General features: G+C 35.0%; 1 protein-coding gene across 8 annotated transcripts in view; it reads right to left on the bottom strand.

Annotated features, from left to right (window-relative positions):
• Nucleotides 1–24,340, bottom strand: part of TCF12 (transcription factor 12) — a 320,504-nt gene that overhangs the window by 105,226 nt on the left and 190,938 nt on the right. For all 8 annotated transcript variants that reach the window (XM_088797234.1, XM_088797233.1, XM_088797235.1 and 5 more), the window contains one exon: nt 1,282–1,346. In XM_088797234.1, the coding sequence (XP_088653360.1) occupies nt 1,282–1,346 (65 nt within the window). The remainder of the gene's footprint in view (nt 1–1,281; nt 1,347–24,340) is intronic.

Genomic DNA, 24,340 nt, shown 5'->3' with positions numbered 1-24,340 from the left:
TCATCTTCGCAAAATTGGAGAATTACATAAATAGAGCTAACCACTGATTTTAACTAGCAATACTTTTGCCAAGAGAGTTTTAGAAAATATAAAGCAAACCTCATTAATATAAGCATTAACTATGATTTATTAGATGCAGCTGTAGTTTCAAAGAGTTTATAATAGTTTTTTCTCAAGTTTAGCAGTGGTGTGAACATTAGACGAGTGGCTCTCAAACTTTTTGGTCTATTAAAAAAATATTAAGGATTCAAGTAGTTTTTTTTTTTGGGTTATATGAATGGAAAACTTTAAAAAATATTCATTTATTTTGTAAAATGCTTTTATAAGTACATGGAGTTTAACCTTTAGATACCTACATAGTTGGTGGAGGCAAAAATTGCTAATTCTTTTTTTCAAATGAGGAAATCAATGCAGAGATGGGATATAATGTTAAAAGACTTCTTTGGACAACAGGTGGTAACTTGTAGAGATGGGCTTTGAACCTAGGTCTTCTGACTCTGAATGGCACAATTACAGGGTATGTATTAAATGGAGCAGTATTGCTAGTATGACAGTAAAAAATGGCTCATATGCCCATGTATGAAATTAGGGTGGGCCTACATGCAGACAGCAGAAAACAAGTTTAGTACATCCTGCCTTTCCTCTTCCTATCCTGTTTGGCTTGATTCTGATGGGAATCTGTGGTAAGTGAGTGTTCAGGATTCTCAGGCTAAAGATATGAGGACAAAAGCAGATTAGGTGGCCATTAGTAGATATGCAACACGCTAGGGAATATGGAAGAGGTGAAACAAAGTTTCTAATTAAAGAGACAATAGGAAGCCTACAAAATTGATTAGATGTAGGACTAAAACGAAAATATTTCCAACATTAATAAGTTTAAAGTTATAGGATATTCAAGCTATACAGAGCAATTGTAAGTTCTTCATGCGATATCAGCAACTGTTCTTTTTAGGAAATACGTAAAAATCATTTTCAGAAATGATAAGCATTTTGGAAAGGGGTAGGAATATAACTGCTACTTTGCTTCTGGTTAAAATGGACATGAGTTTTTAAAGTCTATGATGATAGAGAAAGACAGTATGGTGAAATGTGAAGGGAAACCATTTTAAACAGAGTGAGTATAAGAAAATATGTTTAAATGCTAAAAATCCAACACATTTAGTCCCAAATTAAAAGCATAAATAATGGTGAAATAAATTGGATAAATTTCTACTTCCTCCACTAGAACCTTTAATTACGTGTTAAAAATTATCTCACAGCTTTTGTAATTATTAAACTTACTTGACAGCCTGGTAATCCGGTGTCTCTGCTGTATAAGGAAAATGAGCCTCTCTCTGATGTTTTTCCTATAAAACAAAGCAATAATTTTATATAAAAATCCTCATTTGTTGACAGTCAATTCAACTTCTAGACCATTCATGGTAATTATAATGGGTTTGGAAGTACAGACAACAAATTAGAAACGAGACGATAAAATCCAATAAAAAAAAATTAAAAGGCTTATGATTATTCCAGTCAGTTTAACAGTCAAATGATTTTCTACATGTAACATATATTTTATTAAATACTTTTTCATTTCGAAACATTAAAAAATATTCAAAAGAATGGAAAAGAATGGACATCTATATAGCCAACAGTATGATCATGTACCCACTAGTGAGAGTAACATTTTCCCATATTTGCTTCAGATTGAACATTGTTCCTTCTCTCCTCTCTCTCGGAAATTAAAACAGTATAGACACAGCTCAAATCTCACTGCAGACTCCAAGATAACCATCATCATAAAGTTGGTGTATATGACTCCCATGTGTATTTTTAATCTTTTACTACATATTCATGTACTCAAACAATACACATTACTGTTGTGTTTAATACATTTAAACAGGTGAGATTACATAGCATCTCTCCTTTGAAATTTGCATTTCTGTGCAATATTATGTTTTTGGCATATAGGTTGATAATAGAAACCTAGTTAGTTCATTCACTTTTACTATTAGAAAATGTCCCATTACACAGATAAAGTCACAGTTGATCTCTTCCCCTACTGAAAAATAGTTAAGACTGTTTCTACTTTTTTATTATCATGAAGAGTACTGAAACAAATATACCTGCACATGTCTTAGACACACACATAAGAGTTTCTCCAGGCTAGACACAGAGAAGTGTTTAGATTTAAAAATACACACTTTCAACTTTACAGGTATTGTCTTACAATTCTCTGACGTCATGATGCCAATTTATACTCTTCTCAGAAATGGATAAGAATTCCTGCTGGGCTGTATCTGTCGTTCCAAAGTCAGACAGCCAAGCGTCTGGAATGGGACGGACTCGCTCTCGAGGGAGAACGGATGGGTCCCACAGTACTGACAACTGACAGCAGTGTCCTTACGCATTTACTTTTTAAAACAATGGAGTTTAAGTATGTTCAGTAAAGTGAATCTGCAAACATTATATTGTTTTTAACTCAATCCCTCACAAATAGACATGTGACTTGATAAGATTCTGCAGGGATAACAGTTTTGATGTTAATATCAAAAATGGAGATAGAAATAAACCATGACAATGGAAGAATTCTTTTTCTCCATTCCGAGGTAAAAACAATGTAATTAAATCTGACAAGTTACTCAAAATATTTAAAGTTACTAAGGTTATTTGAACTTCACCGTAATACTTTACCATATACTATGTGAATTATTAGCTTGTGATTGTATACAAATGTATAGTTTATTAATTTTAAAAACACGTAACACGGGATACTCTAAATTATTTACTGATACGGTACCTAATTTAAAGAAACAACTTAGAAACATATGGACTAATGTTCAATAATTTTTATTGACACATACATGCCACACATTGACACATACATGACACATACTAGCCAACTAATAGAAATCTAACAACTCTAAATTTGGCACCTATTGAACTTTTAGATATACAAAATAATCCTTGTAATAACAAAGCTAGTTATTAGAAAATACTTTAATAATTAAGTGTATAATTCTAAGCCCACTAGGATATTATAACACATGTCTTAGGAAGCACTTAACTGGCTATTACTGATTAAGCACATATTCAAGTGAAGTGATATCAACACAAAAAATGCAGATTTATGAAAACAGGTTAATTAATACAGTCTATTTGCTTCACATTCTCACCATCAAGTAGTATGTTCTACATAAAGAATTTTAATTCTCAAAATATACATATGAAATAAATAAAAATGAAAAAATAATTGTAACTCTTTAAGGATATATCCTTTACAAGTAAGACTGCTTGCAAGAGTCAAGGTGATATTTTGGGGTTTTGGACTCTATTCTTTTATTCTTGGAATCTGATGACCTCACAAAACTATTAAAAGGATTGTACATTTGCAATTCTGACACACACTCCTCCACAAGCCTCATCAAAATGGATCAGAAATCCTGCCGGACCAAGAAGATGGCAGAGACTGAAGGGGAATGCCAACTCAGAATGACTGGCAGAGAGATTACTGGGAAAAAATGAACAGCCCATGTCTATGGTTTGGGGGTATTGCTTTATTAATCAAATCAAACAAGTTTATGAGACATTAAGAATCATTATGGCAATCATTAAGAAAATGTTGCCTTTAAAAACAAATCATGTCTCATATTCTTGGCAGGACAGAATTGGAAGACTATATTAACATTTTAAACAAATACCATAAAATTAATAAAATAAACAAAAGACTATACCAATGGCTTGTCATTCGCCACAATGTACTAATAACTAATTAATTATTGGTTGAAATACTCAGTAAGCCCTTTCTACCTTGCAAATTCCTTTTCCTGAAACATTATTTCAAACAACCAGTAATAACTTAAAGCTAAGCAACAACTTAAGGTCTGTTATATTTTCACTCAAATACATCAGCAAGGAACTATTAAAAAAAATTTATTATTGAGGTAGAAAAGAACAAAGTAAGAGATCAATATTAGCTCTGTAATAAAGTACAGCTTTCAAATGCAATATTAATTTAATTATCTGTGTGGAAGCTATCTATTAAATAGATTGCTTAAAAAAAATGTAAAGTTGTTAAATTTACATTCCTGCTCCTATTAAAATTTCTAAACTTCTCCCTTTCAGAAAGCGAAATTCAAATCAGACAGTATGAAAACTACTTTTTTAAAAATTAAATTTATTGGGGTAACATGGCATACGGAATGAAAACTAATTTAACATAAGCTAAAAACGTTACACAAAGTTTCTTCTGTAATGGAACATTGATAGCTCTTTTTTAAAATTTGTATTAAATTTACTGGGGTAACAATGGTTAGTGAAATTAATCTTATATAGTTTTCAAGTGTACAATTCTATAACACAGCATCTATATATTGTATTGTGTGTTCACTAGATAGCTTGTTTTTAAAATAATACTTAACCTATTCAAATGAGATTTTGAAATGTATACACATTTTTATTTCACCTTTCATTTATTAGGAACTACAGTGTTTCCCCGAAAATAAGACCTAGCTGGACCATCAGCTCTAATGTGTCTTTTAGGAGCAAAAATTAATATAAGACCCAGTATTATATTATATTATATTATATTATATTATATTATATTATATTATACCTGGTCTTATATTGAAATAAGACCAGGTCTTATATTAATTTTTGCTCCAAAAGACGCATTAGAGCTGATGGTCTAGCTAGGTCTTATTTTCGGGGAAACATGGTAGTTATTTCTTAGTATGGGTACTCCTGAAATATAATGTGTACTCAGTCTGAGATTTAGAAGACATTCATCTTTAATTCTTTCAAAATTACTTTTCAAAAGAACTATTTTCATGAATTAAAATGAATCAAGTAAGTCTCTTTATCTTACGTGTTCTGACAACAAAAATTTCTGGTTATTCTGTGCTGCTAACTTTTACATAAGTATTATAGAAATGCAGTATGTGGACAATTTTAACATTAAAGTCAGCTGAACACAGTTTAAAAACTATTAGTAATTTAATGTATATGTAATTCCCCTTTCAACTCCTATGAAAAAAATATTACAGAGAATTTACTGGGATATTCCAGTAGAGGAATTTTATTTGTTATGAGTATACATCCACCATGGCCCCTTTGGCAGTCTTTTCAGAATAATATTTTTAAATGCACAAAACAAAATACAAAGTATTATAAAGTATATTGATATGCTATCAAAATGCTAAAAAAAATTGCAGCATGGTATATATGCTCTTTTATTAACACAGTAAATAAGATCTAGAAGCAGGCTTGTTAACAATGGCAATTTCAAAGCATAAGTGATAGTTTAAGATATCCGTAACAACTATATTATGCTATGAAAATGTCTGTTCTATTGGTGACCAAAAAAATCACAGCTACTGTCAGGACTGTTCTGCTACCCTCATTCAAAATGGAAGGACATGCTAAATTTCACTTACAGGTTGGTAAAAATGACAAATTTTTCCCTGTCCAAGTTTACTAAATTTTCCTACTATTCTGGGAGTTGCTAGATTCCAGGATAAGAACCCCAACTCTAGTAGAGCAGCAACTTATTACTGGAAAATATACATATGTGTATCTTCCAATATACATATGAAGATATATACATACGTATATAAAGTCATTAGACACATGCTTTCTAAATAAGTATCTTTTGTGCTAAAATTTGTGAAATAAATGTATTTTAAGTTGCTAGACTTGTAGGATTTCCATTAACCAGACGCAGTGTTTTCTGACTCCAGAGAGCTGCTTAAGAAATGATAGATGATTTTGATTAATTTGTACACTGCTTAAAACAACAGTTCAGTAAACAGCAATTTCCTGAACTTCAAATTCTTTTACCCAGTTGTTTGTATAAGATGCATAAACTATTTGAGACAATAATTACTATGACAAATTTTCTCAGAATTAAAAAACAACAACAAATTTATCTTTTCCCCTACCAATAACATACATGATGCAACAAGTTGCAACTCTCCACTGCTTTCCTGAGTCCTGAAAACACATACTAATGTTAATATTTGTCTATAAAGAGTTCTTCAAAAGATAATTCTGCCTATATTCTTTTGGCATAGCACACAATCAGCAGCCAAGCTGAGGGGTAGACAGGCCTAATTCTCATTCCTCCTCAACCCAATCACAAATATTCAAGAATTGAGTAAATAGGAGGATCTGAGTTCGCTACGTTCCACCAAACATTTATGGGCTAGTCACTCTGACAGATGGTGGGGTTATGAGATGAAGACCTACACCTCTGCCCTCAATTGATGCCAACGTGGGAAAGCTTACAGCCCCCTTGGATGAAAAACAAGTTTCATAATTAAGGTCAGGTGTCTTGAGATTCAGATCCAAAATGCACTGTGGGTGGTTACAGAGGAGTGGACAAGGAATTGTCTGAGGCTGGAGCAATCCATAAGGCCTACTGAACCAGGAAGGGAACCCCTATTCAAACTTGAATGGGGAAATAGGCACCTTCTGGTCATACTAAAGGTGGAGATGAAGTTACCCACCATGTCACAGAAGAGTCTATGTGAGAACAATTTGGCCTTTTAGGCAAGTGATTTTCCAACAAAAGTGGCCTGGCAGATAAGCTGTACTCTGCCCTACACATAGTTTGAGAGTTGTCAAATTGGTTTTCATTTAGACCCAGATAGACCACGCTGTCCCGAAACTACGGGAACAATCAGTCTCATGAATAAAAGAGATGCGCACGGATTGAAACAAGTTGATCAAACACCTGAGTAAACTAAGGCTAGACAGACAGGAATCCTCTTCCTTTGCCCAAGGGCTGAAGAATGAGAATGTAGCTAGTCTTGGGAGTTTCTAGTGTGATGAGAACCAAATATAAAAGGGATCCCGTCTCTCATCTTATAGAGAGCTAGCTCACTGATTCTTTTTCAAAAGCAATTATATGCTTTTTTTCTAAGCTTAAGAAAAAGAAGAGGGTGGAAAGATAAGGAATGAAAAGACAGAATGGCAAAGAAAAGAAAATGTAAAGAAACACAAAAATTTCTGCCTATTCCAAGGTTACAAATACATTTTTGTATATTTTCCTTTAAAAGCTTTACTGTTTATCTTTCACAGTTAAATCTGAATTTGGTTTTTGTGTATGTTGGTAGGGGGTGGTCAGGGCACGTCTTTTCCGTAGGGATATCCGATTGACTTCATCGGTACTGCTCACGTTCACGATGACCTAGGTATTAAAATATCATTGTGACTGCTGTGTGGCGAATACACTATAGGGAAACAGTGTGGAAGCAGGCAGACCCACTAGAAGACTATTCAGCTAATCCAGATGAAAGCTAATGATGGTTTTAATTCTTCCAAGCTACTGAGGTAGGTACTATTAAATCTTACTAATAAGGAGAAATAATTTGCCCGAGCTCACAGAATCAAAAAGTAGCCCGAAGAACTAGAATGCAGGCATATCTGACACCAAATTCTTAACAGCATACTATATTGCACTATTTTCCAATGGAGGTTTAGGACACGATTCCCATATTCTGATCATATATGTAAATATTTGCTAGAACCCAAATATAGCATAATAATGTTTCTCTCTTCAGCCTCTACCAGTCAATTGATTTGGCACTGGATGCAAAATCTATTCCTGCTGAAAAGAGGGGACTGGGCACAAATCATCCCAAACAAAACCCAACTACTGCAAAGGTTGGCTCTGGGTATAACTAGAACATGGTCAGTTATGCTGGTTTCACTCACAAGTGAATGCTATTGTTTTCAGTTCTCACAAAGGGTACATGATGATGTTACTCTTGCTTCAATGCCTGTTAAAAAAAAATATTTATGCTCATCTTGTTTTTTGGGGCCTCAGTTTCCCGATCTGCAAAAATGAACAAGTTGGACAAGATCAAAGGTTGCATAATGGCATCTTGAATGGTTGTTTTGTGTGGCCAATGCAGGGATTTGTTTGTGTGTATGTTTGAAACATTTTTTTTTTTAAAGTGAATTCCTGTGCGAGCCATGAGAATGCACCTTGCAGAACTTCTACTTCAGAGAATGTAACTGACGTGAGGCTCCAGCTGCTGTGCTCTGAAATCCCTGACTGTTTGTGCACTGGGCCCCCCAGCTTCCAACACACTTCAACAGAGTGTGGTGGGTAAACTAAAGCACACCCCTTCCTGGGAGACATGGCATTCCATTGTTGACCAATTTGGCTCAAGAACTCCCAGGATGCTTTGCTGAACTTTCCTTACAGTGCACAGCAGTTAGGACTCACACTTTCTCTCCTTACTAAGTCTTGAGATTGCTGTGGGCAGGGTTGACAGGAACTAGCATTGCTGACTAGCTATTACTGTGTGCGCCGCACTGTGAAAGGTGCTTTACTTACATTGTTGCTGCCATTGCTGGTTGTATTCTTCCTCCTAGAAATCCTGTTAATAGCAAAGAGTGATTGACGGAAGCTGATTACAGCTCTGAGGTATGACAGTAAATTTTTAAGATTTCCTATAGATATTAATCTATTGGCTGGAGAAACTTGCCCTATAATATTCTCTTGGCTGTATGTGCTCTTTTTCCTACCACTTCAAAATAATGTTGTTATAGGGAAATGGCCAGAGACAAAGATATTATGGAAGCTCTAGCTGGCTCAGCATTTAGTTCTGCAGCAGTCCAGTGAATTCCTGAAATTATCCAGCAATCTAAAACTTACTACTTTCAATGAATAGATACACTACTCAAGAAATAATTGTTGACTTCATGAGTAATAGCACAATTTAGAACAAATAGTTTCCCTGTCTGAAAGCCAATATTACATCAATGTTCATTTTTGTAGGCATACTGATTTGCATTAATAAATTCTAATACACATCTATTAAATAAAAAAACTCCATGTGCTATATTCTACACGGGTAGCATGAGACTGGTTTTTCTTATAACATAAAGACTTAGACCTAGAAAGAAAAAGAACTCTAGGGACGTTTCAAAATAGTTACCTAGGTATTTTAATACGCAGATGATGAGAGCTTTTCCGTATTTAATTTTCAGTCAAACAATATGAAATCCTTACATAGACAAATACAAATATTTGGGCACAAACCTAAATTTGATCCCAGTTTTATAAGCAGACTATCTTCCTTCCCCTTGGGTATCTTTGAGAACTTATTATTTACCTAAGCTCTTTGCACATGGAGAAGCTTTTCCTCTTCTTTTGTGGGTGGATACTACCACAGGTTTCCTATAACTCGCACCTTACTAACCACTTGAAGAAACATAAGACACTACATCTTACAAAGTGGGCAGATGTGTAATGCCGTTGGGTGCATCAGAGCAGAGACCTTGGGATGCTGATGACTGGATTTATCTCTTGGCTCTTGACCCGCTCTCACCGAATGAACTGGGCAAGTCACAAGTCACTTAGCATCAATGGCCCCACTCTTTTAGGAAGATCAACTCAGTAACATGCACCTCACACAGGCCTGCACAGTTTAATTAGTGCCTATAAACTACTTGGAAATTCTTGTCTGAAAGAACCTAGGCCAATGCTAACTATTAGAATTACAGACTTAATTTTTGAGCAATCTGCTCGAACTTAAAAAAATTTAAAAAGGATCTCAAACTAACATTTCTTTTTGAAGGAAAGAAAAGAGAGAGTTTTAACATAAATGCCTGCCTATTTTCTTCACAACAATTTGTTTAAGTATTATTGGCTAACATTTGTGCCAAGCACACTGCTGGCTACATTGAAGATATTTAAATATCTAGTGCCAACAAGCACAGCTGCTGGACTCTCTATGCCCTCCTCCTCTTGTTCACTCCATGCCAAATTACTCACACAGCTATGAAAGACGAGGCTGAAGCACAAGAAAGTGCCAAGTGTGAGTGAGATTAGCGATAAACCAGAGGATCCCTGTAGAGGTCAGTGATTAGCAAGTTCCCAGTTGCAATCACTTTTCTAACGTAACCTTTATTTCATCACTTACTCCATCTTTACTCTGTACCAACTTCCTGTGACAGGTAACAGAACTGTAAGCAGCTTCCCAATCAATAGTTCCTGAAGAATTGCTCGAGTACCAATAAAGTATCTCATCCTTGATAAGAGCACACAGGCAGACCTGGACAAGGTTTGAAGGCTTTAGAAATGAAATCTTGAGACTAAGTCTGAGAGGAAATCTTAGTCCAGGATGCAAACATTCACCAATACAGCTACCCTTCCTCATGCTTCCCACCCCCACCCCCCAAAATCAGAACCACACACTAAATATAAACAAATAGAAGAGGATGTGAAGATTTATACAAAACAGTTTGCTTTTCAGCCATCAGAATGCCCAGAGAGAACAATTAAAATGCAAAATTCAATATGACAGGGTGAGATGGCTACTAGGTAGAGAAATTAGAAATGCATGAACCCTGTAGAATAAGAGAAATACAATTTGATCAGTTTTAGTTATTTGTCAAACTTTCTAGACCATTTTATGATCCAATTATGCCACATACAGAATACATAACAAGGTATTCATTATAGGTCGCTCAAAATATAAACTCTACTTTTCTGAGACAGTGTACTGTATAACTGCATTTTCTAAATTTCCCTGAAATCATATTTACATCCATATTAACTTGTTGCTTTCCTTAGGTTCAGAACTTAAGTGTGTTTTTCTCACTTAATGTCTCCACACTTCCCCAACTACATATTGTTGAGAACTTAGAAACAAAGACGTTTCATTTTTGCAACTCAACACATGACATAACTAGGAATCATCTCTTCATCTTTGGCTGCACTTCAGGAGAAACGTGGTAAATGCATATTCTCTAAAAATAATCAAGTAACCTTTGTATCACAATGCTTATTTCATTCTTAAATTAAAAAAAAGGATTTGAAATAATTTAAACGATTCTTTATAACTTTCTAAGGATTAAATAAATCGAGCCAATCCTTCAACACTTTAATCTTGTCTATTCCCCTTACCCTGAAATGAAAAAAAAATCAGGTAAAAATCACATCACCAAGTAATTTGGCTGGGGGAAGAAAGGAGAACATTTCAAATTATCTTGGTAATCACACACATAGATAATGTACTACTTCTGATATAATCGGTTTCCATCAAATTCTTGTATGAATCTTTCTCTCAAACATTTCTTGCATCAATGATAAATAGAGAACGTTAAGCTCATTATTGTTAACTCCTATCACTGTCTCACATCCTTCCAGATTTTGGCTGTTTAATTTAAACAGTGACCTTACCAGGAAAGGTCAATATCTGAGTCTGTTTTTTATGGCACCCAGGGACCAGAAGGCAGATGCCACTTGTTCAAAGTACACTGATCTGGAATTCTAGACTTGTTTTGTTTGTGTGCCAGGGACAGATTCTACTCCAAGGCTCTATCTATGGCACTCAGCCACGTGGAAGCAGAGAGACAGTTTAACAGAACTGTGCTCTAAAATAGCAGATAATAAATGATTGTTAATTAGCTAGTTTCCCTTGACAGCAAGAACTGGAATAGAAAGAAAGGAACTAGTCAATGGAACTGCTACCATTCACCAACGATCTGGTCAGAAACGGAGAATGGAATGAAACAAGCATGGAAAAAGTCAGGAGGGTCTATTCCTATCTCTGTTGTGAAATAGCTGTGTGACAAGAATAAGTCAGTAAACCTCCCCAGGCCTCAGTTTCTTTACCTGGAGAATGGGTTGCAGTGGGATAAGTTTGGATTATATGGTATCTTTCTGTTTTAATATGCTATAAAACTGACATCCTCATCCACTTTACTATAAATCAGGCACCCCATTCTAACAGAATATAAATTTGGGAACTACCAGTACTAAAAGTAAGAAGACAACTGCTAAAAAATGTAGTGACTTTTGGAATCATGACAATGTGCAGTTATAAAAATGAAGTGTATAAGCAGTTTATTATACATTTCTTTAATACACTTAGAGATTAATATGGTATGTTGAATATAGCAAATTGTAGTCAATATACTCAGAATTACGAAAACACTATTCTACTCAGATTAAGAAAAACTCTAAATGCTAATAAAATTTCTAACTGGCACTCAACACCTTCCATCTATATAATGTAGAAAGGCAGCACATTTTGTACAACATAGAAAATATACAAATATAGAGCAATTGAAAGGAGACTATTCTATTTTATTGAAACAGACGGAGAAAGACCAAAAGAGAGTCTTAAACCCCCTTTGTGGTCTGCTAAGACTTAAATAAGGCTTTTGCTACGTGATAGGTACTCTGAGGGTAAAATATCAGACATCCAATTTTCATTGAGTGGCCTCCAGTATTGCAATTTACTGCCACCCTACCTTTGCAGTTTGAAAACAGGGAAAGGCTAGCCTCAAGTTCTTAATGGGTTACAATCCAAAGTTCATTTGTGAATCAGGAATAACTCAAAATTAAGTTTTTTACACGTAACTCAATATAAGTGGCTACAGAAATTAATTTAAGTCACAATATGCCTGTGTAAAATATTTGTTGGATGAATAAAGGAAGAAACAATGAAGAAAAGTAAAAAAAACACATAATAAAATTAGGAAGGAAGTAGTTTAAACAGAGACTCTGGATGTATCAACTAGGTTTAAATCCCCATTCTGCTTCTTACTAACACTATTACCTAACTTCTCTGTCCCTTAGGTACCTAAACTGTGAAATGAGATAACAGTTTTACCTCACTGAGTTTTTGTTAGGATAAAGCGTATTGACATAAAGTGCTTAGAACAGTGAAAAACACAAGAAACGGCTAATTAAATGTTAGTTATTATTTTTTAAATGAAATAATATTGACTGTAAAATACATATATGTGTATCTTGAATATTAGTGCTTGAAGAAAACTAGAGGGGGAAAAAGGTAGATTCCAAAGAAATAATTTAAAGGGAACTTTTGGATACTTTCAAAGCTTTTAATATTCTTTATGCCTTTCATTTCATTGTATTTCATTAAAGCTAATAGCTTCACTCTTCCCTTTGCATTAATGAATGGGTATATCTCTAGCAGTATGTCTACTTAGCCACAATTAAGTTTTTGTTCACAACTAAGAGAGAAAGAAAGATTTGCCAAAGAACGCATGCAAGATCTGGAAAATACGGTTTAAGAGATTTGAAGAGAAATGACGGCATAAAAGAGGAACAGTCTAAAGTGAATTTTAAGAGTTGTAGATTCTGTACTATAGAGGAAACAGGGTGGACAGGCTTGGATGTAATCCTTAACCTACTTACTTCCTTTTTCATGGGAGCTAGGGAAAATGGTTACTGGGGATGACCTTGGGTCTGAGGATTCTAAGTCACTGGTTCCAGCTAGCTTGGTGGTTGTCTGGAGTTCATGGAGGATGCAGGGGCAGACCATCTTTATTAGGTAAAGGGAGGTGTGAGCAGTGCTACACTGTGAAGAGGTGTTTGTTACACAGCATAAATAGATGTTGAGGCATTCTCTAATATTTAAATGTTTTCGTCTAGGGAAGAACTATTCTTAAAAATATGTTCAAAAACTACTGGAAAAAGAGAATTAAAAAGTCAAAAATTTATTTTTTAATCTCGTTTCTCTGTGTGCTTCAATTTGACTATTTACATTTAATGTGATTATTGATATGGTTGGATTTAAATCTACCATTTTGTAAGATGTATTCTAGTTCTCATCTGCTCTTTTATCTTTTTTCCCAGCCTGCTTTTGGATTGAGTATTCCATTTAGTCTGCATTATTGGCTTTTACTTTTTAGTGTTTGCCCTCAATTCACAATATAGTGTATCTTTAGTTAACAGGGTCTACCTTCAAGTTACAATGTAATAGTGTTAGAACCTTACAACAGTATACTTCCAAAAGCCTCTCTTGCATCCTGTGTGGTACTGTTATCATACCGTCTACTTTTGCATATTTTATATACCCCACATACACTGTTACTATTTTTGCTTAGCCATTTAATCATTTTACAGTGTGATTAAAAATGAGGAAACATATGTCTTTTATGTTTACTTTCATTTTTACCATTTCTGGAGCTCTCATTTCTTTGTATAGATCAGGGATTGGCATACTGTGACCCATGAACCAAAGCTGGCGTGCTTCCTGTTTTTGTAAATAAAGTTTTACTGGAACACAGCCAGGCTCATTTGTTTATGTATTGTCTATGGTTGATTTTGTGCTTCAGTGGTAGAGCTGAATAGTTGTGACAGAGATTGTCTGACCCACAAAGCCAAAAATATGTAATATCTGGCCCTTTGCAGAAAAAATCTGCTGAGTCCTGGTGTAGATCCAAGTTTCTGTCTGGAGTCACATTCCCTCTGCCTGAAGAACTTGGTTTAACAGTTATTGTAATACAAGTCTGCTGGGAATGGATTCTCTCAGCTTTTCACGTAGCTGAAAAGTCTTTACTTTGTTCTCATTTAAAAAAATTATTTTCAATGGATATAATTTTGGGTTGACAGTTTTTTAATTTTAATACTTTAGTGATGTCCTGCACCATCTTCTTGCTTGCAAAGTTTCTAATGAGAAGTGTGCTGTGGTTTATTTTTATTTTCCTATATATACATACATATGTTTTCTTCCTCTGGCTATATTAAGATTTTCTCTTTATTGTTGGTTTTCAGCAGTTTTAACATAGTATGTTTAGTTGTGTGTGTTGTTTTAAAAATCTTGGATCTATAATTTTTTTTTTCTCTCCCTCCCCATCTGAGACTTCAGTCACACATGTATTAGAATAACACTGTCCCATAGCTCTGTCTGTAATCACTCTTTTTTCTCTTTGTGTTTCAGTTTGAATTTCTATTGATTTATATTCAAATTTACAGATTTCTTCTGCAATCTGTGTTGTCTATTGATGACCTAAAATAAATTTTCATCTCAGATTTCATGCCTTGTATTTCTAGCATTTCAGTTTGACTGATTACTTCCATCTATCTGTTAAACATACCTTGACTATTTGGGTATGTTGTCTACCTTTTCCATTAGATCCTATGTTAACTAGAGTTACTTTAAAATCCTTGCTGATAATTCCAACATGAGTCACCTTTGAGTCTTGTCCTATTGATTATTTTTCCTCTTGACAATGTTTTTTTCCTTCTTACTTATACGTATGTCTCATAATTTTGACTGAATGCAGGACATCATGTGTAGAAGAGGCAAACAGTATTTAGGTCTGGAAATGAGCATTCCTCCTCCTGAAAAATAATCAAATCAGGAGTTTACCTGGGCGTGACTGTTGTTGCTGTGGTTACTTTCAGTTGACCAGAGGCTTCAACTCCCTCTAGTGATTGGCTGCTTTTGTCCTGTGCTTATCACATGGCGGGGGTGTTGTAGGACATTTCTCAGTGTTAGTTTTTCATCCTCAGCTTTCAGTAGATACTATACACCTGTGGCCCTGAGTGGGTCTCCTTCCATGGTTTAGTCCCTTAGCCAGTGGTAGACTACTGTTGCTTACCAGTCCCTTGTCCCTTCCTCTCCCTAAAAGCAAAATTCTGCTTTGTATCTAAAGTTGCCCTTGGGATCAAGTTTTCACCCCTCCCTGACAGGCAAAAGACCTATACTTGGTATCAGCATGTAAGGTCTAAGATGAGTTTCCTGTCCTCCCCCAGTCACAATGTGTCTTAGTTTTTACCCGTTGGGCAAAGACTTTGCTGCCCTTCCTAAATTAAGCTTAAGTCTGTCAGTACCTAGGATCCCGGGAAGCTGGCAGGCTTTTCTGTCTTTTCTACAATGACAGCTAATCAGCGCCTGCACCATCGACAGGAATTCTCTTCAATCTCTTGCCCTATCCCTAATTTTTCTTGGTGATTCGAGGGAAAAAACTTGAGAGTGTGACATTCCCTTCTGAACTGTTCTTTTGTTAGATATCCCCAGCTATTTCAAACCGGTATGTTACTAGTCCACTATTGGCCCCCTGTTAAACTTTAATTTTAATACATATGCTGCCTAAGCGAGCTCTGTTAAACTTCAAAATTTTAGCTGATTCCTCTAACCTGCTTATGTTGTAGTGGTGTGACACCTAATTCTCCATGCTCTGCCCTAGGTGAGATAGTTTATGGTCCCATTTCTTCCTGGAATTCAAGTCACATTACCGCCTTGTAATTTCAGCTCTCTGACTGACTCAAAAAAGAATTTTGTAGTTTATCCTTGTTAAGAGTAGAAATGGGATTCTATGCAGCGCTCTATATCCCAAGCAGAAGTTAGATGTCTTCTGATCTTCATTTTGGATAGTTTGTTTCCATGTCTGTAAACTCACCGATCTTTTCTTCTGTAGTGGAAAATCTACTGTTAATCCTATCCCGTGTGTTTTTCATTTCTAGAAATTCCATTTGGTTTATCTTTTTCATATATTTCATTTCTCCTCTCATCTTATACATTTTTGAGCTATAGAGCATATTTATAATATCTATTTTAATACCCTTGTTTGTTATTTCTGTCACCTCTCTAATTTCATGCTCTATTGTTTCTACTGATGAATTTTACTTGTGATTACAGAGTATAGTTTCCTGCTTCTTTTGAGGTTTAATAATTTTTGATTTGATGCTAGACATTTTTCCAAACTCCTGTTAATGCTGGTATTTGTACCTTTTCTCAGGAATCCTTAATGTTCTTAATAACATCTAGAATGGTGAATTCTTTTCAGAAGATCTTCAACTTACTTGCCAAGATCCATCACAGGAATCAACTATCTATGGCAGCTGTAGCCTTATAAAATGTATTTCTTAAATAATAAGACTTGAAAGCTGAAATTACTCCCTGATCCATGGGCTGCAGAATGGATGTTGCATTAGCAGGTGTGAAAACATTCGCCTTGTTGTACATCTTCACCAGAGCTCTTGGGTGACTTGGTATATTATCAATAAGCAGTACTATTCTCAAAGGAATATTTTTTCCACAGCAGCAGATCAACAGTGAGCTTAAAATACTCAGTAAACCATGTTGTAAACAGATGTGCCGTCATCTAGTCTTTGTTGTTCCATTTATAGAGCACAGAGAGAGTAGATTTAGCATAATTCTTAAGGGCCCTACAATTTTCAGAATGGTAAATGAGCATTGACTTTAAAGTCACCAGCTGCATTAGCTCCTGACAAGAAAGTCAGCCTGTCCTTTGAAGCTTTGAAGCAAGGCATTGATTTCTCTCTAGCAATTAGAGTCTTAGATTGCATCTTATTCTAGTATAAGCCTGTTTCACCTACACTGAAAATCTGTTGTTTACTGTAGCCACCTTCATTAATTATCTTAGCAAGATTTTCTGGATAATGTGCTGCAGCTTCTATATCAGCACTTGCTGCTTCACCTTGTACTTTCATGTTATGCAGACTGCTTCTTTACTTAAACTTCATGAATCAATCTCTACTCGCTTCAAACTTTTGTAGCTCCTCACCTTGTTCAGCTTTCACAGAATTGAAGAGAGTTAGAACTCTGCTCTGGATTAGTCTTTGGCTTAAGGAAATGAGACTGGTTTTATCTTCTATCCAGACTACTAAAACTTTCTCCATATCAACAATAAGGCTGTTTAGCTTTCTTATCATTTGTGTGTTGGCTGGAGTAGCCTTTTAATTTCCTTCAAGAAATTTTCCTTTACATTCACAACTTGACTGTTTAGTGCAAGAGACCTAGCTTTTGGCCTGTCTTGTCTTTCAACATGCCTTCCTCACTAAGCTTAATCATTTCTAGGTTTTAATTTAACGTGAGAGAAGTGTGACCTTTCCTTTCACTTGAATATTTAGAGGCCACTGTAAGATTCTCAATTGACATAATTTCAATATTGTTGTGTCTCAGATCATAGGCAGGCCCCAGGACAGGGTGATAGTGAGCTGTTTGGTGGAGCTGTCAGAACACACGTAACCTTTATCGATTAAGTTCACCATCTTATATGGTGTGGCTCAAAACAATATGGGTAGAGCTTCAAAACAATTACAATAGCAACATCAAAGATCATTGATCACAGATCACCATAACAAATATAATACAGTAATACTGAAAAAGTTGAAAATATTGTGAGAATTACCAAAATGTGACACAGACACAAAGTGAGCAAATGCTGTTGAAAAAATAGCACCAAGAGTCTTGTTGCATGCAGGGTTGCCACAAACCTTCAAGTTGTAAAAATCACAATACTCATGTTGCAAAGCACAAAAAAGCAAAGTGCAAGAAAACGAGATATGCCTGTATTACGAGATCTTTCTACTTTGGTTGGCTGGAAGATCTATTCCCAGTTTTGTGTGCGTTTCCATAGTTGTTCAGCCTATTCCTTTCAAGTGTGTGTTTCCTGGTTTCAAGTTAAGTATCCTCTCATGCATACACAAATCAGTAGTCAGCCAAAGAGTTGAGGGAACCCCTTCTGCAGATCTCAAGCTCTTTGTCTGTGCTCCTTCCTTTCTGTCCTGCAAATTTGGCCCTTCTTGGCTTCCCTGAATTCTGTTCTTTGTCGCCTCAACTCAGCAAGACTGTTGGACTCTGTCTGATTTCCTCTTCCCATTGCTGTGCCCTGGAATCTTTCTCCAGGGAGTCAGATGAAGAATTCTGAGACTCACCGTATTTATTTCCCTTCTCTCATGTACCACGTATTGTCCAATGTTTGAAAACTAATGGTTTAATTGGGACTACTATAAAACTTACTAAGCTTTTTACACTTCTTGGAAATCCTTCCACCAATCCTTCCCCACCTAATAGGGAAAAAAAGCATTCTCTAGTAAACCCATTTTTATAGATGAGAAAGCAAAACTTGACTCCTATAAATAATCAGACTTTCTGACAAAAAACCCACAAATAACAAAAACAAACAAACACAAAACTGCTCAGAGGACTTCATATGGTAGAAGATAACACAACAGATTCCAAATTTGTTACTATCTTTACAATTTGGAGGATTCTGCTCAGCTAGCCTTTACCATAATAGAAATTAAGTTTGAGAAACTCTTGGAAAATTTAAAAACTTTATTAAGCTACTTTTGTTTTTATGACATTGTAGAGAGGTTCTCTTACTGTGTTTCCCCGAAAATAAGACCTAGCCGAATAATCAGCTCTAATGCGTTTTTTGGGGCAAAAATTAATCTAAGACCCGGTTTTATCTAACATAATATAAGACCGGGTCTTATATTAATTTTTGCTCCAAAAGACTCATTAGAGCTGATTGTCTGGCTAGGTCTCATTTTCGGGGAAAACGGTATTTCTAACGGCAGATGTTTCAATTCTAAAATACTTGAATTCCACTAAGTCTGCTGAGATATTTGAATTTAGAACAAACTGCTCTAAGAATATGATCTCCTGCACTAACTACTCACATCGTTATTTCTAAAAGGTTAAAAAGTTGGCAATTTTCCAGTTCTTTTTCATCATTTCAGTTATGGAATACAATGTCCAGTTTGTAGTTTCTCTGTTTTCTTTTAGCATGTTGACTAGTTCTCTAAATTCAAACTCAGGCATTTTTTTGTGCAGGTCTTCAATTCCTGGTCTTATTGTACGTGACTTGATATATTATACACATATACTTGTATATGCTCTAGGTGCCGTATAGCATTAAGTATTTGTGAAAATTGCTGTTATTAAACTATTTCCTCTAATGTCATTGCTTCTGAAGAGTATCTGGTTTGATTATGTTAGCTATTTACATTTATTTTTGACACATTTTTCTGAATTGTTTCTTGTCTACATCAGACTTTATTCAATAATAAAAAATCGCTGATTTCATTAAAACATTTTGAAAGCAATACTAAATAATAGTTATAAGTCACACTTAAATTTTTTTTTGAAACAATCCTTTACTTCCTCTGAGAGATTCCTATATCCTGACAACCTAAACTTTGATTTAAACTCTAATCCTGGACCTGTCTCATGTAAGAAAAATGGCCATGTTCTAGTTAATCATATTGTTTTAATGTCCATTTGAACATTGTTGTTTTTTCAACCTTGTTCATAAATTTGTATTTTGTTTCTTAAACATTCCAAGTTCAATCCCACTGAAGGATGCTGAATCTCTCTCTGCACGAAATATTCTTCTGCCAGAACTTTCAGGTCTTTGCACAAATGTCATTTCCTCAGAAGAGACTTCTCTGACTATCCTATCTAAAATAGTCCACTCTAACTATTCCTTCTCTATCATATTTTGTGAAGTCATAAATATTTGCCTTGTTTCCTTTGCATAGGTAATATAAGTTAGCTGGTAACCTTTGGTAAAACCATCATAATTCAATTTTCCCCTTTTCGTAATACAAAAAAACTCTGCTTTAATTTGTATCGTCACTTTATTTACATTTCACTATCATTTCTCATTACTTTTATTTTACTGTCGCCCATTTGCTCTATTTGGAACCAAAATTCCTTTGCATTTTCTGTTTTCATAATGTATGTTCCATTCACAACTTTATAAAATATGTATAAGGATTTACTTGCATCTTTATGGTTTTTAAATTTCTATATTCTATTTTTTTCCCCAGACCATACAAAAATCTTATTTGGCATTTCAGGAAGAGTTTCTTATTTTGGGTAAAGTGCTTTTCCCTCCCTAATATAAAATGCTTTAAAATATTCTGAATGGAAGGTTATATCAGATAAGTAGCATGAATTAAAAAAAAATACTATTCAGGGATCAGAAGCATATCCTATTGTTTAATAAGATATAAGAGTTCCCAATAGATATCTTAAGATCAAGGAGGAAGTACAAAGACAGCTCCTAAAGGATTAGGTAACTATCATGTTGTTAAATACCCTGCTCACTGGAATTCAACTTTCTAGCAGCAATAACAAGCTTAATAATGGAATATACAGATATATTCTTAGTATTGAGAATAGAAGTGATCCAGAAATGATTGCATTTATTCCACACTTACTTCCTTAACTTTTTTGGATTATATTCAGCCTATATCTATTTTAGGAACTGCTTTGGAAGGTCCTTATGTTTTATGCAAGGAACTGCTATTTTCCCAGATGAATAGAATATCCATTCTCTGGCTCCAAGTTTCCATGACAATAAAAACAAAACATTCATCAGAACTAACTTGGTATTTGATGGCAAATGCAGCTGCAGCTTATAACAGTTCAATCTTTATCCCAACTCTTTCTGCAGAACAGAGGCACTATATTTCTCCAAAGCGACCGAACTGTTTTTACAGTGATCCCCTTGCCCCCACCACAGACCGAAACACTAACAACTCAATGTGTTACACCATCTCCAGTCTTCAAATCATCCACTCTTCTCAAGCTCATGCGAAATACAATGAAAAGTCCCTGAATTTTTCTAAGAGCACATTTGATTTGGGAACTCTGAAAGATTAGTTGGTTTAAGCATTACATACAGCTTTAGAAGAACATATAGTGTTTAAGCTTTCAGGATAACCAGAGAAGACAGAATTTTGGGAGCAACATTCACAGTAAACAAAAAACTGTTAAATTCAATCAGATTATGGTAAGACAGTGCCCCCTTGTGTTTTGGTGTTTCTACCTTGAGTAAATCCAATATTCATTTCCTTAAGAGTTCTGTGGTATAGATTTTAATAATTTTCATATCGTAGAAATAAACAGGAATTGATAAATAGCAGGTCTCCTAAGATAAAAATCTTAATTTATTACAATATAACTACGTTGGCTATTCAATACCAATGATTTTAACATGCATAATCTGCCATATGAAGAAAATATAATGAATTGACAGATTCAGTAGTTATTTTTATTTTAAATTTCATATTTAATTTACTATTAGTAAGAGAGGTTGACAAACTTTTAAAACTGAAAACACTCAGCACCATCAGCTACATTTTCCCTGTAGTGGCTCCTCTGTAACACCCCTTCACATGAGTATTGGTTACCTTCATTATCAGCTTGGGACAACCAGTGAGGTCCAAGCTTTACTCAGATACAAAACACTCTGTACTAAGTGGAGGACATTAATATGAAATTTTGAAAGGTATTTATAGTGACAATATGAGCAATTCTCTAAGCTACATATACTTTCAGAAATGAAACATACTGAAAAACATCACCCATGTTTTAACTCCGTTCAAAATGTAATACTCATAACAGAGGCCTGGGCATGACTAAAAAATCAGACCTGCCGGTCCTACCCCAAATGCTCTGAACTTGCATTTTGGCGAGATCTCAGAAGATTCTTCTGGGCATTAAAGCTTGAGAAAATCCCTGCTCTCCTATCCCCAACTACCAAGAAGGAGAGGATGTGTTGCACCATCTCCAAGTCTTGACTATTTGGGCATCGGGGATAGCTTTAGAGACCAAGCGAATTCAAAGGGAGGAAGAGAATCAGAAACAGCTTTGGGAAGGCAACCTTGATAATACAACTCAATTTAGGTCTGCCTGATTAACTACTGACTCCGAGTGCAACTATGTTTTCCCACTTTCTGAAACCAGTATTTCAAAACAAAGCGACAACTAAAACTGGCAATAATATTAATTTGGGTGACCAAGAAACTTCTCAAAATGCAAATAATTATATAAAAATGGTAAGTCACTCATCAATGATGCCTAGTACATGTATTTATACATATCACAACCCACACTTACTATACATTATCTCAAATATTTGACACTCACCGACCCTGATAAGTGTTATTACTCCCATTTTATAACGAGATGACTGAGAATCACTGAGATCAACTAAATTACCCATGGTCACACAACTAAAGTTGAGTAGATAGCTAAGATATAGGTCCTAATTTCACACCCTAGGTTCTTTGCACTGTATCACACTACCACTACTCATTAATGTGAATGAGTTTAATTAGATTGTTTTCTCCTAATAGTAGTATACTGAGTCAGTATACTGAAGTCTGATAACTGGAGAAAAATGACGTAACTCTATGCAGAGCACTCTGGGTAAGAACCTTCTAGCTGAAGACTAAATCAGCATAATAGCACTGGGCATATGGAAACTTGGAGTAAGAGACTCTGGAAAGAGACAGGGGGCTTGAAGGCATGAAGAGGGAAAGACTGGAAAGATTAATTATACTGAGGAAATAGGTATATGTGTATGCCTGATCCTGTGAGGCATAAAATAAGAACTCTTTCTTCTAGGTATTCCATTTGCTCTTTGTCCTTATACTACAATAATCCTCTTTCTGGATGCAAGTTCAGCTACATTATGTGTCACTTTCTTGTAGATCAGTTTGAGTACTACTCCAATTACATCTAACACCATATTTATGGGGAAAGATGTACATGTTCCAACTGACTGGCAAACTAGCTTTTAGAAAACACAACATATTCATGTGTTAGTAAAGAATCATTTATCCTCTTGGCCAATCAGGATATACTATTGTGTTTCCCTGAAAATAAGACCTAGATGAACCATCAGCTCTAATGCGTCTTTTGGAGCAAAAATTAATCTAAGACCCTTATATAAAACGGGGTCTTATATTAATTTTTGCTCCAAAAAGTGCATTAGAGCTGATGGTCCGGATAGGTATTATCTGCGTGGAAACATGGTAGCAGACACCTAGTTACACAATTGAAGAGGCAGATGATCAAAATGGAAGAAGTGGTGGATTTACAGTCAAACAGATTTGAGTTCCAACACTTGCTCCACCACTTTCGGTAGTAAGGGATGCTGGATCAAGTTCATCAGTCTCTGATTTTCAGTTTCCATATTTTTAAACGCTGAGGAGTCAAGAGTGATTTATATTTGGCAATAGTATAAAAATGTTATTGTCTTTTAGTTCATCTATATTTTGATTTTCTACGATAAATGTGTATTAATTTGATCTAGGAAAAAGATGTTTTAAAAATGCATGTATTTTATATAACATGTGCACGAAGAAGTTAGGTTATTTACCGAATCATCATTACAAAAGTTAACATGAACACCAATATAGGATAGCAAAGCAAAAAATCACAAGAATTCTCAGTAATTTATGCAGTTAGTAGTGCTACTTATTTACAGAATAAGCATTTATATTAAAGCAGTAATGTTTTATCAAATTACAGTCATCCCTCAGCATCTAAGGGGGGTTAGTTCCAGCAGTCCTCCACCCCGATGGATACCAAAATTTGAGGATGCTCAAGTCCTTTATTAAAATGGCGTAGTATTTGCACATATCCTACGCACATTCTCTGTATACTTTAAATCATCTTTAGATTACTTATAATACCTAATACAATGTACATGCTATGTAAATAGTTGTTATACTGTATTATTTAGGAAGAAGGAAAAAGTCTGTACGTGTTCAGTACAGATATAATCCTTGTAGGTCAGTACAGAGGCAACCATCGTAGGCCTAACTATATAGTACATGTCAACAACAACATAGCATTTTCTTTTTCATGTATTTTTGATCCAAGGTTGGTTGAACCTGTGGATGCAGAACCCGAAGATATTAAGGGCTAATCCTGCCATTCCAAACCTCCACATTCAGATTCTAGTCTAACCTTTTTTTGTTGTTTTAATTTTGAAAAAAGTCCAAAGCTTACAAAAGTTACAAGCACAGTAA

Source organism: Rhinolophus sinicus, chromosome 3 (genome assembly GCF_057876585.1).
Source record: "Rhinolophus sinicus isolate RSI-liver-muscle chromosome 3, RSI-T2T, whole genome shotgun sequence".
Taxonomy (NCBI): domain Eukaryota; kingdom Metazoa; phylum Chordata; class Mammalia; order Chiroptera; family Rhinolophidae; genus Rhinolophus; species Rhinolophus sinicus.
The sequence above is the reverse complement of the archived record's forward strand: the minus strand, read 5'-3'. Positions and strand labels throughout refer to the sequence as shown.